Source organism: Arvicola amphibius, chromosome 12, assembly GCF_903992535.2.
Source record: "Arvicola amphibius chromosome 12, mArvAmp1.2, whole genome shotgun sequence".
NCBI classification, from domain to species: domain Eukaryota; kingdom Metazoa; phylum Chordata; class Mammalia; order Rodentia; family Cricetidae; genus Arvicola; species Arvicola amphibius.
The window spans coordinates 42,805,284-42,825,277 of record NC_052058.2 but is presented as its reverse complement, the minus strand read 5'-3'; the positions used below and the strand labels follow the sequence as shown (position 1 = coordinate 42,825,277).

Below are 19,994 nucleotides of genomic sequence, written 5' to 3'. Positions count from 1 at the left end.
ACAGGACTGGTATTAAACCAAACTAACAAATAAACAAACAAACAAATCTCAAAATGTGAGACAAGGCCTCACTATGTGGCTTAGGCTGTCTTGGACTCACAATCTTCCCCCAGCTTGCCCAGGGCTGGGATTACAGGTGTGTGCTCAGAACACATGGCTCAGAACTTAAAATTTATAAGTGTAGAATAATCACTTGAGAACACAGTATTTGAAAGTCACAGAATTCCATGGAGAGCTGCGATTCTCTCTCTTAGTGCTACCCTCTTGTTGGGACATCCATGAATCCTGCTCGCTGAACAGCGGTAAACTACACCAGAGGACAATTTGTTGGAGTCACTTCCCTCTCTCCACCATGTGGGTTCTAGGGATCACACTCAGGTCCCCAAGTGAACTGGCTCAGGAGCAGGCTTAAAATCGGCTTCTGCTTTCTAAGAGGAGTAGCTTAAGGAGGGCATGGAGCACCACCCTAACAAGACATGGAGCACCACCCTAAAAGGACATAACACAGTTTGCTTTGTCTTCCAAGACAGGGTTTCTCTGTGTAGCTGTGGCTGTTCTGAAACTCTGGATACCAGAGCTGGCCTCGAACTCAGAGATCTTCCTGTGCTGGGATTAAAAGTGTGCGCCACCACACCTGGCTCATTGCATTGATTTTTTTCAAGACAGCGGTAGCACTGCGTAACCAAGGCTGGCCTGGAAATTGCAATATTGCTGCCTCAGGCAGTCGAAATTACAGGCAGACCTCACCACACCTGCGGGCACTTGCTTTGCAGTGAGTCAAAAAGTCTTGAGATAGACAACTATAAATTATGAGAAGAGAATGAAAATAATGACCAGATCAGCCCACGGAGAACCACTGTCAGCATCTTTAGAGATCAATAAATACACATCATTGATTTACACAAGACAATCTTATTTATCCTTTTGATAATTTAAAGATCAGTTAAACTTGTGTTCAACTTATACTTAAGGAGAAAAAAAGTTCTGCAGAGGTTGAAAATAACTTCAGATAACAGTGAAGAAGCTCACGGATTGGGTGCTATGGTATCTTAAGGCAGATAACTTGCTATGAGCATTCTTGAGACAGGCTCCTGCTGCACAGCCTAGATAGCTCAGGTTTGAGGTGATCTTCCTGCTTCCATCTCCTAAATGCTGAAGTTACAGGGATGAGGGGCCGTGCCTTGGTGATACCTTTCTTTAAAAATGAGAGCCAGGCTGATGGTCCTAAGTTCCCAGCACTTAGGAAGATGAAGAGAAGGATCAAAAGTCCAAGGTTACCCCTGGCGCCACATAATGAGTTTAAAGCTAGCCTGGGCTATATAAAGATGCAATCACAAAAAGTCAAAATTAAACTGAACTTTATTGAAAGACTCCAGGAATGCCAATATTCGTAACAGTGAAGTGTCACTCAGGAAATTTTCGTATACGCATCAGAATGTGATGATTAGCATATACCACAAACGCTTCTAGTATCTTTAATTTTTTTATGTGTAATTTTTTTTATGGGGGTTTCCTTGCAGGTATGTCTGTGCAGCACCTATGTGCCAGGTGCCTGAGAAGGTCAGAAAGAGGTGTTGGATCTCCTACCACAGGAGTTACAGATGGTTGTGAACTGCCACATGCGTGCTGGGAACCAAACCGGGGTCCTTTGGAAGAGCTGTCAGTGCTCTTTGGTCCCCTTTCTAGTCTCTTATCACAAAAGATGTCATCTTCTAAGGGTCATTATTATTTTCTGGCCTGATATTCCTACTGAACATCAGTATTTAAAAAAAAATGTGACTTCTTTTGTGGGGATGAGACTTGTCAGTCAGGGTCTCACTATGTCACTCAGGCTGCCCTTGACCTCTCAGTCCTTCTGTTCCAGCCTCCCAAGTAAGTGTGGGGATCCAGATGTGTGCCAGCACCCCTGGCTCAGGCCAGAACCCCTGAGCTTTTGCTTTGTTCAGGGTTGAGTTTTACCTTTATAGACGACGGGTCTATACTTTTTTTGAGAGACAGCAATATCAACCAAAGAAATAAACAAACAAAATCCAACCAATTAACTAAAAGTTCCAACCCCTCCCTCCCGCCTCCTGACTTACTGACAGCTATCTCTTTAGAGAAAGGCAGAGGAGCTCAGGGGACCTGTTGTGAAAGCAGGGGCTCACAGGGGTAACAGGTCACAAATCGTCAAAACAAAAGCAACAACAGAGAAAGTCTCCTTGCAGCATCACCTCTCAGTAAAGCCACTTATGAGACAGACAGAAAACAGGCTCCGCCAGGGCGGGCCTGCAGGAACAATCAACTCTCTTGGTATCATCTGACAGGCGTTTGCTATCTACCTGGTGAGCTAACTAGAAACATTTCACAGTGGCCTTACACAGGAGCTGGGATTTCATGGCAATTAATAAAATACTGAAAAAAAGCAGGTTCCATGGAGAACATGAACAAAGACTACTCTGGGATTTCTGTATTTTCCAGAGTAATCCCCTATATGAACACAATCTGTAGTTGGTTTGCCCTGTAGCTAAGCGAAAGCTGTCAACGGCACATGATCATATGCAGAGGAAGGAACAGAGCTGAGAACAGAGTGCAAAGGGCAGGGGCCACCAAGGCGTGTCCACAACCACCTTAGCTTCCTGGAAAGCCCTGTTTCCTGATTGAGACCCAGCCAGCTTTCTGCTAACCGCTTGTCAGGACAAAGGGCTGCTACCACACTGGAGGTCACATCTGTGTGGTGCTGCTGTGGCTGTCATAGATTTTAATCCCCCAAATCTCTCAAATTAACATGCCTAGTAGGCATCTAATTAAAGATTAAGCTTGTCAATTTGAATTTTTATTGTTATTTGGTAGGAGAATTTAATGCATTCTAAAATACACTTTTCTCATTTGAAATTATTTTTCACTAATTTTTTTATCATATTTTGTTTTAATTTTTTTTGCTAAATAATAGGTTTAAAAAAGGTAAATGAAAAGAACCAATTTAAAAAGAACACAGTTATGCAGTATGGAAAGTTAAAATCAACAGTAATGAGCAGTGGGGTCAGGAACGGTCACAGCAGCAACACATTCAAGGGCAGCTGCGCCCTTCTTGCTCAGTCTGCTACCAGTTCCAGGGCCACTTACCAGGGTTGCAGTCTGTGAGGAGGGAGCAGATGGACAGGAGGACTTTCGAGATGGTCAGGGCTGGACTCCAGTTGTCCTTGAGGATGTCCAGACAGATCACCCCTTGGCTGTTGATATTACAGTGGTAGATTCTCGTTCGGAAGGTGACCTGGGAGAAAATGCAAAGTCGCTGTGAGTGGAGATGCTGTAATTAGAAGTCAAGGCCACTTTTTTTTAAAATTAGGTTAGGTACATGAAAATAATCAATAGATTAAAAATAGTTATTTCACATCAGAAAACAACACTCCTAGCAGAATCAGGACACAGCTTCTGGGTGTGGCTGAGGACTTCAAACTTGGTGTGACCACAGGATGTTTATGAGCAGAAATGGGCTCTGACCCCTGAAATATTTTTAAAAACTTCTGGTGGATTCTAGTTGCTTTACATTTAGAAGATCCAAAACACCAGAAAGCTTGGGAATGATATAACAAAGATAAATGTCCTTTAATACTGTTTTAAACATGGATGAGGGCATGTAAGCATATCACATGCCTCTTATACAACTGTATGTTAAAACTGCGTTTGTTATAATTATCTTACCATATTGTTACAACCTATTCCTTATTAAATTTTATGTTTTGAGTGTACAGGCTTTTCCTATGAGAGTCACCATTAAACTTGACTTAAAGATAATTTGGAAAGTTATAACAAAAATTATTCTAGGAAGGAATGTGACTCAGTGGGTAAGAGGGGTAAGAGTACCTTTGTTCCTACAGAGGCCCCAGGCTCGGTTCCCAGCCCTGACTGGCATGGTGATTGACAACCGCTGACAACTCTGGCTCTAGAGGATCCATTGCTCTCTTTTGGTCTCCTGGGCACCAGGCACACACGTGGTACAGATATATGTATGTGCACACAACACTTATACATATAAAGTAAAATAAAAACCTTAAAAAACCTTTAATATTGACAACTAGTCCAGCTCAGTTTTGGTTAAGCAATATTAATATTTAAATGTTACTGATTATGACTGTAAATTTGTAAATGTTCTCAAATTTATAAATAAATCTTGGTGTTCTAGAGATAGTCTGGTACCCTGAATTTATAATCACTAAGAACAGGAAAAACACCCATGACAGGGAGGCCGCTGTAGGGCTTGGCACTTAACCAGGCATTCAGCATCCATTCAAACACCAGAAGCTGATGTAAGCAGCCACATTCCAGGAGGGCAGAGTCAACGTGTCAAAGGTTGTTGAACGCCATACCCCATTCTCAGGTAGGATCAGAATCCAGCATCATTCCAGACCACTCTCAACCTCTCTCCCCAAAGAGATCCCAAATGTCCAGAGCCCTTGAGGAAAGGAGAGCCAACCTTCTTCAAAATGCACAGCAGAATCAGCTAGGAGAATTCCTGGAGGCCACAGCTAAAAGCCCAAACCTACATTAGTCAAGTGTGTACTGGGGCAGGTTTGGGGAACGGGGAAGGGCTGAAGGGTGGAAGGCGGCCTTAACAAGATGAAAGCTTTGATTTCTGCTAACCTTCGTGGAGAAGGCAGATGAGCTTGTAGGCCTATATGTGGCCAGGGGTAGAAACCAGAGCCTGCACCTCAACCAGGACACCCAGTGGCTCATGTACAGGAAGTGTGTGCCTTAGAGGAGACAGTGAGGGAACTGAGTGAAAGCCTGGGTTCTGGACTGTGGAGAAGCAGGAATTCTCACTACGAACAGATTCATCACACACACAAAAATGCCAATGTAGAGCTGACATGATTTCGTGACTATTGGTGTAAGTACAGGCCAGGGGGCTGCTGTAACTGGGGAACACTGTATTATGAAAGAATGCACCAGGAAAACATCAATTTGAAATTGGCTGTAGCTAAATAGCCAAAAATTATACAGTAAAAAATGGCAGATCACTGAGAAAATGGTGTATTTATAATCAAGGAGGAATGCATCACCACGTAACTGCTAGGTCAGCCAGGACATATGCTGGTAAGAGCCTGAAAATTTAAACCACAAACAAAATCAAGGACCAAATGGTTACAAACATTACATTTGACAACTAAAGAGTATATATTCATGTCAATCATGTATGAAACACCTACAAACACTGACTACACGCTGAGGCACAGAGCAAACCTATGGTCTTTCAAAGAATGGCTATGAAAACCATAATGAAAGATCAGAATCGACACAGAAAAGAGCCCCCTCTGCCTCCCAGTCATCTTTGGAAATTGAAAAACACATCTGCAAATAATTCCCTTTTGCTGTTTCTTTCTGTTTTTTTTTCAAGATAGATACTCTAGCTATGTAGTACAGGCTGGCCCCAAACTATTGGTCCATATGCTCCCACATGCTGTGATTACAAGGTGCACCATGCGCACCATTAATACCAGATGCAAATAATTCTTTGATTAAAACCAAACCAGACCCAACCCCACAAGACTCAGCTAAATGACAAGGCAGAGGTTGGGCTGACAATATAAAACTCTGTCTCTAGCCAAAACAACAGTCAAATAGACATGACTATAAGATATATACATTTCAAATGTTTATATTACAAAGTGAGAGACTCACTGAGAAATGAGCCAAGTGTCTGACCTAGAACACTAGAATGAGGGGATAAACAGCTTGAAAGAATAAAGAGATGAGCATAGTTAGTGAACACAAACACCCATCGTGACAATGTCCTCGGAGAAGCCAGACTGCTCATCCCCAAGCGCTAAATGAACAGATGGAATGGTTTTGACAATTCATCGTAAAGAAGAGTGGCTCATGTGTGTGAGACACGGAAACCCCCATCATGTATGAACCACTGAGTTAACTCTCAAAACAACTCAGTGAGGAGAGCGCCGGAGTTCAGGAAGCGGAGACTGGTGCTCTGCCATGAAGCCGTGGCACTTCTGCCCTTTCCCCAACACTTCACCTTTAATTCTGGGATACCGTAAATTCTGCTGTAAGAAATTACACTCAGAGACCACATGCATTCTTTGTCCAGTTTTCTATTATGGCAGCATCTCTCAGAAGTATCATATACCGCAGAAACATATTTCTGCAGTCCACTGATTCCTGGATCTTAATTTTTTCTATCTTATGTTTACATTTATTTCTATGTGTATGTATGTGTATACTGCCACAGTCAAGATACAGAAGGATCCCATCACAAATACTATCTTTTGAAAATTTACTTGTTGACAATTTCGTAATTCATATACTATATCTGTATCCTATCCCCTCTATCCTATCCTGCTCTCCTCTGGACACTTCCCAAAACATTTCCCACCCACATCCAAGCGCTGCTTTTTTTCTCTTGTCGCCCACTGAGTGCAATGTCAGCAGCCTGATGGAGTGTTGCTGTCTCGCGGTGTTGATTGTGCTGGTCTTGTTCATGGGCGCAACTACACATTATACGCAGAAGACAGCATCTCACAGCACCTCCCCACATCCTCTGCCTCATGCATTCTTTCCACCCCATCTTCCTCCATGTTGTGGAAGACCTGGGGATGTTGATACAATGTACAACCTTTTGACCTGCATAACTGCCTTCTCTTAGTTCTTTAGCTCCTGGCTACAACAGCTGTTTCTTGTGGCAAGAATGATTCAACAGCCAGGCAGTGGTGGTGCACCTTTGATCCTAGCATTCGGGAGGCGGTTCTCTGTGAGTTTGAGGACAGCCTTGTCTACAAGAGCTAGTTCCAGGACAGGTTCCAAAGCTACAGAGAAACCCTGTCTTGAAAAACCAAACAAGGAGAAGAAGGAGGAGGAGGAGAAGAAGGAAGAGGAGGAGGAGGAGGAGGAGGAGGAGGAGGAGGAGGAGGAGGAGGAGGAGGAGAAGAAGAGAAGAAGGAAAAGAAGAAGAAGAAGAAGAAGAAGAAGAAGAAGAAGAAGAAGAAGAAGAAGAAGAAGAAGAAGAAGAAGAGAAGGAAGAAATTTAACCATGGAATTATGCACTACTAAACCTTTCAAATTGCTCCTTTCACTCAATACCCGTAATTTATTCTCTAATGCTCAGTAGTATTTATGGCATGGATGTGTCAGTTTGTCACTGTTCTATTGTGTGAAGAGACACCATGCCCACGGCAACTCATAAAAGAAAGCACTTAATTGGAAGCTTGCTTTTAGTTTCAGAGGGTTAGTCCATTATCATTATGACAGGCAGGCAGGGCACTGGAGCACTGACTAAGAGCTTTATATACCAATTTGGAAGCAGAATGCCTGGCATGGGCTTTTGAAACCTCAAAGCTCACCCCCAGAGACACACCACATCCAACAAGGCCACACCTCCTAATCCTTTCAACTTCATAAATGGGCACTAAGCATGCAAATATATGAGCCTATGGAGGCCATGCTAATTCAAGCCACTTTCTAAATAAAGGACATGTGGGTTTTCCAAAGACAAAAATAAAACAATAAAAAGCAAAAAAAAAAAAAAAACAACCCACAACCCTCCTTTTTCCCTACTCTCATATACAATGCAGAATATTTTTATTATTACACGTGGGGTGGGAATTACCTGCCGATAAAATTTATTTGACACCAGCTGGGCTAATTCAATTCTGACAACTATCCTCAGAAGGAAGTCAGGTCCCGTAGCTTAAAGAATCAGTTCTTTAGAGGGCTGCCACCTCCTACCTCAGACATCACTCTCCAGTCTGGGTCCGCGGAACTTCTGACCAATGGCCTGCAGCTGGAATCTGCCTCAGCCTCTTCCCTGCATCCACTCACCCCCATCTTGTGGTACTCTAGTGTCTGTACCCACATCCCAGCTCTGTCCTAAACAACATCACAGAGGACACACAGGGTGTGCAGAAGGAGGGGTGGCACTCTTTGGTACACCCACCTCCATGGACTGTCCTGAGCCCTGATCGCCGGGGTTTACTGCCTGGCCGTGCTTGATTACATCACTGGCCAATACCTAGACTTAGGAGACACTGGCATACTCCAGGTTTTGGCTATCACAAGCAAAGCTGTTAGGAACATCTCTTTCTCTGGGATAAATATCTAAGAGCGCATGTAACTGGTGGGTCAGCTGGATGATCGGCAATACCATTTACAAGCCCAATGGCATTGTGATGCAGCTTCTCTACACGATGCCAGCATCGGGGTCACCCTCTGCTTGTTTTAGAGCACCCTGCTTGGGTGTGGGGGTTTCAGTTTGCATCTTCCACGGCTGACTATGCTGTACACCATGCGCTCCTGTGCCCTATGGGGAACCTTTATGCTCTTCTCTCTTTTCTACCTAAACAATGTCTGAGTGTCGTTTTATACTGAGACTCTAATGGTACCCTGTTGGTGGTTGCTTTTTTAAGACAAGGTCTCTAGGCAGACCAGGTTTGTCTAGAACTCATGATCCCATGGCTTAAGCCTCCCGAGTGCAGGGCTTGCAAGCACAGGTTACCAGACTCTGCTCCTAACAGTGTTTTAAATGGAGATATTCCATTTAAAACTGAAACGGAGATACACTTGTTTAAAAAAAATAATGAGCCACAAAGCTGCAGAGTCCTAAGAATGCTTGGACAGTGGGTGTTTTGTTGTGTTTATAAATGCCAATGGAACAGATCTACTTGGGCAAGGGTCACCTTCTGTGCGTATAGGTGCCGCCGCTGAGCTAACAGGAGACCTTGGCTGCTTGTGCATGTTCTGATGCAATGGTGGTCCCAGAAGGTAGAAAGACTCAGGTCCCTGATTCTGGAGCAGGTTCCACTCTGCAATGTGATACAGGATCTTGCCAGCATTCTGTACCACATCCCTGTCCCGGTCCCAGGCTTGCCATGCCCCTTCGCTGTACTAAATTATTTATTGAGGTGTTTTTTTTTCAAATGAGGTCCAGTGGGCTCTCGGTGCTGAGCAGATGTGAATCTGAAGTGGCAGATACCAAACATCTCACATTCCTTAGATACTTAGAACAAGACCAATAGGAAACGGGAAGGAACTCCTGGAGGGAGCAGGAGTTGTTTCTGTTAATATTGTAGATGTGGTCTCACAAGTAGGCCATGCTGGCCTTGAACTTGCAATCTTCTTGCCTCAGTCTTCTGAAGCTGTGATGACAAGAATGTAATTCAAGACATGGGGACTGTATGTGACTTTTTTTTGAGACAGGGTCTCATGTAGTCCAGGTTAGCCTCAAACTGCTTATGTAGCCTAAACTGGACTTGAACTGCAGATCCTCTGTCTTCACCTTCAATGGCTTGGACTGCAGTCCACTAATGCACCATTAACACCATGCCTGGATAAGAAGATGCTCTAGACATTTTTCTGTCCCATGTAACTTTACTAGGTTTTCTGGCAGATTATTTCAGAAGATAGGTCATAAAACTTAAACTAGCAAGCATTCTTAAAACGTAAATTAGCAAGCATTCAATATAAATAATTTTGCTGTTTCTATTTTTCATTTATAAACCTAAAAATGTTAATAGTGGCAAAGTCACATCAACAAGTACGTCCTGCAACTGAGGCAAAAACTTCCTAGTGAAGTGTTGGAACAGCCAGGACCTGAGAAGATCCTTCCAGATCCTGACAAATATATGGAAACAGGGACAAATCCACATAATAAGGGGATACACAGCCTTAGATGTCAGTCCTTCAGAACAGGAAAGGATGTTTTGAATATTAATAAACAGCGAGAATTTCAAAGGCTATGAAAGTCCCTACCCCCACCTTTTGAAAATACACCTCCCAATGCAGGCTCCTTCCCTCTTGCTCATGAGGCTGTGTCTGTGTCTTTCCCTTCATGCTCCCGACCAAGAAAAAAATGATAAGAAAATGACCACAAAGCAGCAGCTTCAGTTACCAATGACTAAGTTCTGTGTACCAAATAACTCACACCTACATCTGCATCTACAGCTGTCCTCAGAATACAGCCCGACTGCTCATACAGCAACAGCCCTCATGAAGGAGAGGAAGATTGTAACTTCCAAACATTCCCCATGAATTCAGGCATTTCAGAAACATGATCTGAGTAGAAAGACACAGGAAATGAATTTACTTGGACATGGCTAATTCCCAGGGTTTATAGGCATGTAAGATGCATGTATGTAGTAGACAGAATAATGGCCTTCTCTCTCAAATGTGTACATTCAAGTTCCTGGAACTCATGAATATTGTCCTCTCCCATCAACTTGGGGTCCTAATGCTGGGCGATTTTTCCTAGGTCAACTGGATGGGCCCAATACATTCAACAGAGAGGCAGGAAGATCAGGGATGTGTTAAATGATAGGTGAAGGGGCCAAAGGGCCAAGGGATGCAGATGGCTTCTGGAAACTGTAAAAGCCAACTAAATGATTTTCATTAAGCCTTTAAAATAGAGCTCATCATGCCTTGACTATCTCCTAGAGTGGAGCCACCCTGTTGTGAGCCAGTGAGTTTGTGATCATCTGGCAGAACACCCCCCTACCCCAGAAAACCCTTGTTACTAATTTAATACTTTCTTTGCTATTTTTTAAAAAAAGTCTCTTAAGATAAGTGAGTTCTTCTGCATCTCATAGAGTCACCACTCCTTGAAACAAAACTTAGGTGTTGGGACTGAACCCATGGCTTGTGCATAAGAGATAAGTACTTCACCACTGAGTCATACCCAAATCCTATAACCCAAATAACTTAAAACAAATTTTGGGGTGTGTGTGTGTGTGTGTGTGTGTGAGAGAGAGAGAGAGAGAGAGAGAGAGAGAGAGAGAGAGAGAGAGAGACAGAGACACAGAGAGAGAGACAGAGACACAGAGAGAGCTCCTCTCATGCTGAGATTACACATATGCACTTCCCAGTCCTGCTTTGGGGCTCTGTTTCACGCATGATGGGTGGTGTAGGAGGTCCTTCTATTTATGTGTTGCTTTCACTGGTTAATCAATAAAGAAACTGCTTGGCCTGATAGGGCAGAACTTAGGTAGGTGGGGAACAGAACTGAATGCTGGGAGAAGAAAGGCAGAGGAGGAGAACCTCCATGGAGTCGCCAGAACGAGACATGCTGAAGCTTTCCGGTAAGCCACGACCTCATGGTGATACACAGATTAATAGAAATGGGTTAAATCAAGATGTGAGAGTTAGTCAATAAGAGGCTAGAGATAATGGGCCAGGCAGTGATTTAATTAATACAATTTCTGTGTGGTTATTTCGGGTGTAAGCTAGCCAGGTGGCTGGGACGAAAAGCAGGCCCATCTTCCATCAAAAGATGGTGTTTTTCGTCTTATTGTACATCACATCTCTTTTGATTTGTTCTGTTGTCTCAAGTTCAGGAATGGCATTGTTGACAGTTCTTTCTGTGTCAGATTCACATGGTGTGTGGCCGTGTTTACTTTTTCCTAGAAGTCCTAGAAGCTGGGATTGTGGGGTACATTACATTTGTTTCTTCAAAGGCCTCAGGGATAATATTAGCTTGGAATGGAACTGCCCACATATTTCAGATATAAGATCAAAACCACAGAGCCGTTAGGAAAAGAAGAGGTTCACATTCAGCTCTTCACATGAAGTTCAAACATTGTAGAAGGAATCTACCACTTTATTTTGAACAACATACTCTGGAAAGAACACAGTAGAGTCTGAAACCAGCTTAATCGAGAGCTGTCTGAAGTACAGACAGAGGTTTGCGTCCTTGAGGGGGTTAACATAGAGATAAAGAGAACAGAAGTATCACAGGGGTCTAGGAGTAGAAATTTACCATCAGCCTTTAATCCAAGACAACAATGTAAAACAATTAAGAAGCTTGGGAAATCTGGGTTAAACAGTGAATTTTTGTAGAGTGGGATGGGTTTCCCAATAACATAATTGTGTGTAGGTTAAATAACTGCCAAGTCACAACCCGTGGGTAGAAATGACCTAAGTTAAGCAGGTTCTCAAAGACATGCTTACACAGTCTCTGCTTTGGTTTGCTGAGACAAACACAATGTGCATCAGAGGTCACACACGTCTATCTGTCCCCCAGCAGCATCAGCCCCACACCAGACGCTGCAGCAGTTGCTCCTGAGCAGAGAACTGACAACCGTTACATGGGCCGTGTTATGCCAATGATACTTATTTCATAATTAGCACCATACAGACAACAAAGCAGACTCCAATAAACCTACAACTCATAGACAAGTTGATTCTTTTCTGCTGTTTAAGTGCAAAGTGTCAAATACACAATACTAATAACTAATAACTGAGAAAATGACTCTATACCAAATATAATAAATGAGTGACAAGCATGATCTGCTATTTGATTGGTGGAAAGTTCCATTCCAAGGCCCCTCCCCCGGGAACTGCTGCAGTCTGGACTCCGCCTCTGAGAAAGCCAAAAGGTGGCCCCTCCCCAGAGAGGGTCAAGACTACTCCCAAAGGGTATTTAAATTGCACCCCCTCCTCCCAACAAACACATGGTCTTTCAGGTTTTCCTTTGCCCTCTCGGTGTTTTCCTGGTCTTCCTCTCTGGGGATTGGAAGGCCATCTGGGAGCACTGGCACCCATTAAACCTGGGTTTTTACTAATTTGGTTTAATTTAGTCTAATTTGGATTACTGCGTCGGTCGAGAGGTTTGCTGGGCCGTAAAAAACTTTCCACTATTAAAGACGACAGAGACATAAACTAAAGGCGTTGTCCTGTTTTCTCTTTGTTTACTTTCCCACAGGTCTCACACCACCTAGCCCACTCTGTAAGACACAGCACATTTACAGATTAATGTAAATTAATCTAGATGGAAACTGGAAGGAACATACAGGCTCCCTTCCTCTTTCAGGAAACAATTACTAAGTTTTATGCTTATAGACACATGGGGTGTTAGTTATTAATTTAAGAGATGAAAAATCAATACATATAAAGCACAATACAAAATATCTGTAAACACTGGCTAGAAGTGATGATTCATCTTCTATGTAGCCCACAGCAGCATAAAGGTAAAATATATCTTAGCATGATTTAAAGTAAAACAAAGACTAATATGCTAACAAAATGGTAAATCTGTGGCAGTTACAGAATTGGCCAGATGCCTGTGCTCTTAGTGAATGCTTAAATAACATACCAAGACCCATTTTTGGTGGGGGAAGGGCTTGAGACAGGATCTCACTTTGTAGCCCTGACTGGCCTGGAACTTGCTATGAAGACCAGGCTGGCCTTGAACTCACAGACATCCACCTGTCTCTGCCTCTGGAGTGCTAGGATTAAAGGTGTGTGCTACCACATTCAGCTCAAAAGGTGCACTTTTGGGAGAGGTAGACAGCTTTGAATAGTGTGAGAATTTCCACGTCTATTTGGAGCCAGAGTTATGTTGCTTTAAATTTACAGAGGGCTTCTCTATGAAGAGATACACTGGTTAAGAAAGCCCAACCACTAGGTCATTTGGGAAAATGCTCTCTGTTTCCCCAAGCTAGCTGAGGTCTTGCTGGCTATCAAGCATTGCCTGATTCCCCTGCCTTGAGGATTCTGGATGCTCAGCAGTGTCTGTAAGATGAGGCAGAAGACAGCAGGGGTAAGCAGTGGGGGCTTAATTTGCTCAGGGGAGCGAATCAATGAGAGGGCAGGCCAGGATTCTGCAGTGGGGCCATCACATACTGCTCCTCCTTCAACTAGCCTCTCAAGGAACTGCTCCTTTGTGGTTGGTGCCACTTGTCTATCTCTCCAAAATGGTATCTGTAATAGTTTCTATTGATGCAATAAAATCCTATGATCAAGACAGCTTATTTTTAAAAAAGTATGTAATTGGGCTCATAATTTCAGAGGGGTTAATTCCATGGTGGCAGAGTGAAGGCATGACAGAAGGACAGCTGAGAGCTAGCCTCTCAAAGCACAAAGAGGAAGGGAAAGAGTTAACTTGAAATGGGGCCAGTCTTTTAAGACCTTAAAGCCAGTTCCCTGTGATACACCTCCTCCAACAAGGCCATACCTCCTAATCTTTCCCAAACAGTTGGACCAACTGGGACCAATTCAAACACATGAGCCTACTGGGGCCACAGTCGTTTAAATCACATTATCTTAATGATCATGCAAACTCTGTATACTACCAGCTGATCAAATCAAGAAATGAATAGAAGAGAACCAGAAGAAAGAAGTGTGTACAGGAGAAATGGGGAAAAGGCAGACAACTCAATCCACAACTGAGCTCTGGAACTTAACGCAAACTGATTTTGGCCAGAGTCAACCCACCTGTGGGCAGCTGCTGGGGTGAGATGATGAGAGAGGAAGAGAGGCACGGACGACCATGAGTCAGACAGGAGCTGGACTCACGTGAAGGCGTCATGCAGAGATATGCTTCCCTATCCCCACAGAGCACAGCACAGGTCAGGCCGGCGCTGAGATTATACCAGGAACTCAGCTGCCACACCCACACCTCTTTGTGCCCCCTCGGCAAGGAATCAAGAGTGGAATTACTTTAGTATGTGATTTCATACCAAGATCAAGAGCATATATACATCCTTGCCCACCACACAGCATAGACATGGGATGGCTGACTTCAGAATGGTGCCACTCACAATTGACTGGGCCTTCCGATGTCAATCAATCAAGACAACCCCTCCTGCCCCAACTCCATACATGCCTACAGGCTATCCTGCTCGAGCTAAGCCTTCAGGAGATTTTCCCCGGGAGATTCTAGGTCCAGCTAAGGTGGCTGAACAGCACAGCTGTTTCCCACTTACTTGCCCACATCTGCATTTCTCTGAAGCCAGTCTCTTCCTTCTCTTCAGGTCTCTCACATTCTCCTCGTGACTAAAGTTATTTCTCTCCTCTTCATCTCCACCTTCTGGGTTATCTTGCTTCATCAACATCCTAGGAATCCCAAAGCCTACCTTTAAGTTTAGCTTTTTCCCTCTTGCAGCATTTTCTATAAGACTACTGTCCTAAAAATAGGTTAATTGTCCCTAAGGCTGTACGCATGTTCCCATCTCTTGCACACACATAAAAATCAAATCTTAAAAAAAGGAGGAGTGAGGAAGTGGTGGTGGCAGTGGATGGAATAAGGCCAACCTTGTTAGCTGCTGAGAGCTGTATGGAAAAACACATCCGTTTTCTAGTGTGTCACCCCGCTGAGTCTGGTGTCCCTAAGAGAAATCTGAAGTCATATCTTAAATACACACCAGGCTGCTTTCTTCCTTTCCCTGTAATTTGTAACATTCATCTTTGTATTGTAGGAAACTGGCTGCTGCAGAGGAACAACAAATATTGCCTCTGAAAGCAAACAATTGCATGGTACGAGGCTTTTATAAACAGCGCCAGCCTCATTTTACAAAGCCCATAGCTGTGTATATTAGCTAAATAAGGATCTTGGAAGTGAATTTCTGTAGACAGGCTAGCAAATATGTTTATTTACTAGAGAATAACTTTATGTAAGAATTTATATAAACAATTTATATACAATACTGATTTTTATTGCCTCTAGGGAAGAATAGAATGCCAGCATGTATTTGTTTGACAAATAAATTAACTGGAAAAATACAGAATATTTATATTTGCAAAGAGGCCATAAATACTATAATTAAAAGTGACAATAACGCAGTAAGAACAACCCTCAGTTTGAAGGTAATTTTTTTGAGGGGTCAACTGACAGTTCCCCTAAGTTCTTAAAGGAAACTATGTTTTGTTCCTTAAATTTTATGTTAGGACAAATTTGTGATTAATAGTTTAGTTAGTAGAGATTCACGGGCATCTTAAGCATTAACTGAAGCACCGGGTTAAGAGTCTCAAATCCTGTAGAGTTAGAAGATGAGGGACCAACAGCTCCCACAGGGGTGCCACACATCACTCACTCCTCCACGTGTACTTTAGAATAAAGTACTGGAGACGTAAGACCAACCAACAGACTCTGCTTCCAGGAAAGACCTATCCTTTTATTCTGACAGTACTAGAAGAATGGATGATTTTTCAGAGGCCTGGATGGTCGATGTTTGTTATTTTCTTTTTCCTATCTCTCTTTTGGTTAACATTACTTTCTGACATATGGATTAAAGAACAAAGAAATCGACCTCTTGTTTGTAATAAATAGTAAGTATATCAGAACAATAAAGAGGGAGCACTCGCTATCAAACTAATAAGCCCCAAGGTTGCAATAAGGATATACATGCTAATGGTCTCACAATTACAATGACAGATGGCTTCACTTTCTTGGATGCAACAAAGACTCTCTTTCCAAGCATGCTCTTAAAAGCTGTACCGTTACTTTATAGGCATATGATAGAGCAGCTCTGCTCTGACTAGAAGCAGTTATATTTCCTTCTAACCACGGAAGTCATCTTATGATAGAGACCCTCAGGAACTCGAGGTGCTCATTCGTGTCTCCTCAGTGCTCTCCCCAGTGTCTGCACCCCCTGCTCCTTTCCTGCATGGTGAATGGCACTCAGAAATCCACCATGTCTATCTTCAAGATCCACTGGCAGTGGGTGGGGGAGAGAGAGGGAGAAAGAGGGGAGAGAGGGAGGGAGGAAGGGAGAGAGAGAGAGAGAGAGAGAGAGAGAGATCTTCGACTCCCCTGGGACTGTTGAGTTAATCTCTGCACCTGGAAAGGTGTCTCCCCAGCTGCCGTGCCCACTGGTGCCTCCACAGGCATCTATGAGGCCCTGGGACTCTGGGGCAATGAGAAGGCGTGGCACATCGGACAGGGTGACTCAAAGGCTGCTGAACACACCACCAGAATGTTGCACCTGCTCTGGCTAGCCAGAACACAAATGCCGTGGAGAAGAGAGGCACAAATCCAAACTTGGTGCATGGCCATCCTGGGGTGTCCGCAGCTGTCTGCAAAGGTGAGGCCACGGAAAAGGGGGAAGATGTCACCCTACGAGCGACACGAGGAAGGTGGGTGTCACCCTAACCGAAACATCCTGGGGAATAAAGAATCTCTGCGGCTGCTGAAGACTGCAAAGGGCCAGCCAGCTACACTGACCCAGTTGTCACTGGCATGGATGTGGGACGCCTCAGAGTCCTCAGAGATAGCAAATATGACTTGGACTTCAAGATTCTTGATGGCGCCAACAGGTTCATCATGTTGGCCTGTCTGTCTGACCTGTATAAATTATCATATGTAAGTATACAGTGGTGTCCATTGAAGACCCCTCTGACCAGGATGACCGGGAAGCCTGGCAGAAGTCCACAGCTAGTGCAGGCATCCAGGTGCTTGAGGATGCTCTCCACCATGGCGATCAACCCTAGGTAGACTGACAAGGGTATAGGTGACAAGTTCATTTTGTCCCCTGATCAGCGTGAACAAGACTGGCTCTCATCCAGTCTTTGCAGGTGTGCAAGGTGGCTCAACACAAAGGTTGGGATGTCCTGGTGTTCCATCGCTCTGGGGAGAGACCGACCTGGCAGTGAGCATATCAAGCGCTGGACATACTGGTGTGAGCCTTGCCAGTAAAAACACCAGACAAACGAAATCAAATTCTCAAAATTGAGGCTTGGCACGAAGGCCAAGTTTGCCAGCAGGTCCTTGAGAACTCCTCTGGCCAAATAAACCAAGGGCTGGCAACCTCTGGAACCCTCAGTCAACACCAGCTGCTTAGACCCTGTCCCTGATGACACAGGGGAGGCTTGTTAGAGTTCCCTAGTTTACCCCCATCCCCCACATGTCACCACTTCTTCCTCAGGAGATGGAAGCCATGCTTGACTGGAGCCGTACTGAAAATCCCAGCTCTGTAATCACGTGATTAGTCCAACTCATTGTTTCTGTCACCTCACTTCCCAGCTAGTGTCTGGAGTTCCTGACCTCCAGTATGATCTCCCGGGTGGCCACAGGCAAGACTCCCAAAGGTTCTATGTGTAAAATAAAAGCCTAGTTACCCATTAAAAAAATCATCTCATGAAAGAGGTTAAGAACAGAGGACACAAGAATACATCTAATACTGATGACTGAATATTTATTTAAACAGTCTCTTTCTACATAGCCCTGGTTGTCCTGGATCTCACTTTATAGACCAGAGTGGCCTCAAGCTCACAGAGATCGGCCTGCCTCAGTCTCCTGAGTGCTGGGATTAAAGGTGCGTGCCACCATGCTCACCTCCAAATTTTAAACACTATCAGTTTCCTTACTGTTTATTATTTCTGTTTTATACGGGGAATGATGGTGCAAATCTTCAACTCCAGCACTCTGGAGGCAGAGGCAGGTGGGTCTCTGTGAGTTCAAGGCCAGCCTGGTCTACAGAGTGAGTTCCAGGACAGCCAGGGCTTCACAGAGAAAGGCTGTCTCAAAAAACTAGAAAAGGAAAAAAAAAAAAAAAACCAAATACAGTGAACAGACTCATTAACTGTAACACTTTTCCAAATCTATTCTACAAAACTTGAACAATTTATTTTTCCCCTGAAACTATTTATATTACAAAAATTACAAAGGCTATTTTTGGGAACAGATTACACAATTACGGATCATGTCAAGTTTGGAGGTGTTAAAAGTGACAATCAACAAGGCTGGATGGTTGGTCTTCCAAAGGAAGAGACCAATGCCACATCTCAGACTGGGGTTGAGCAGGAAGTCCATCTGACTCTGACCCCTGACTGTCTCGGGGTAACACTGAGTCCATGCGCCCTGTCACAGTCTCAGAGTTTGCCATTTCAAGACTCTGGTCTTGACTGCCACTCTCTCTCTCAACTCTTGGGTTGACTACAACCCTGCCTTTGACCAAAAAAGCTGTCTTCATTTGTGTTGGCTCAGGGCCCACGCTCACCTACGGCGCCACCTCTGAGCTGGTCTCGCTGGGTCTCTTCTCACATGGAATTTTCACGGTCAGATCGCCCTCAGCATCTCATAGACTGTTTAAACTTTGACCAACCTCTTAGTTCACACTGCTCTGGATGCGGTAACCCACCGGGTTCAGCCTTCCTACCCGTAAGAGATTACTGTGTTTAGGATACAGGGTGGAACAGTGTGCCCTTTCAAGGCCTCCGAGACCCACTGGTTTCTATCGCCCATGAAAACACTCTGTCCTCTGTGGTAATCTCTCCCCTGCCTATCCCAGGTCACAGCACCCAACTTTTCTGAACCGCTCTAACATTACTTGGACACGTCTGTGTGTGCGCATCTTTCTCTCATATAGACTGACCATTATTTGAGAGTAGGGCATGTCAATTCCTTTAGAACAGTTGTCTCAACCTTCCCATTGCTGCAGTCTTTTAATACAGTTCCTCATGTGTCACAGTCCCAAGAATGACGCATGGTGAACGGTGCCTCGGGGAGCGGTGAGAGGCTCCAGGAGAAAGGTAGACGGCCGTGACCTCAGGAGCATCTTGTTCCCTGGACTATTCTTGGATATGATTTCGTGACTCCTTTGACAAATATTTGCATTCAACTTATAAGACATGCTCATTCTTGTTAGACGTCAGAACACAGCTATAGAAGCCTGTCTGGTCAGTGTACCCTGAATCTGGATATGGCCTTCTGCCTTGCTTTCCTGCTTCCCCAGATCTAACCTTTAGTACGTACCAGGCAATTGTGTTTAAACTGGTCTGTCCTAGGAAAGGGATGTTAATACTGAGTATGTACTTACTGACGTTTATTTACATGTTTTTTTGAACCAAACAACCTTCCTTGGACCACTGCTTCTTTGCTTCATTTGTGTATACTAGAACACTAAAAGTGAAGCAGGGCTGTCTACATCCTTAGCCCTGTCCACCCCATTCTTTCAGGTCCTCAGACCTCACACACAGATGTGAAAGTCCACACTCATGCTGTGCTGACCCCCCAACCACAGAATTATTGTTACTGCTACTTCATAACTGTGACTTTACAACTGTCATGAACCACAATGTAAGTACCTGATATGCAGGCTATCTGATATGAGTCCCGTATGGATGGGTTGTCTGACCTCTAGAGGGAACCGGTTACAACCCACAGGTCAAGAACTACTGCTTTAGAATATCCAGGGTACCAACCACTATACACATTTAGTAGGGTGCGTGCGTGTGCGTGCGTGTGTGTGTGTGTGTGTGTGTGTGCACGCATGTGTGTAGGCTTATTGGGTGAATAAATA

At 44.1% G+C, this 19,994-nt stretch overlaps 1 protein-coding gene across 2 annotated transcripts in view; it reads right to left on the bottom strand.

The window, feature by feature from the left end:
• The window catches only part of LOC119827622 (ubiquitin-conjugating enzyme E2 E2), a 268,294-nt gene that overhangs the window by 28,711 nt on the left and 219,589 nt on the right, over positions 1-19,994 (bottom strand). For both annotated transcript variants that reach the window (XM_038349445.1, XM_038349446.1), the window contains exon 5: positions 3,106-3,253. In XM_038349445.1, coding sequence (XP_038205373.1) covers positions 3,106-3,253 — 148 coding nt within the window. The remainder of the gene's footprint in view (positions 1-3,105; positions 3,254-19,994) is intronic.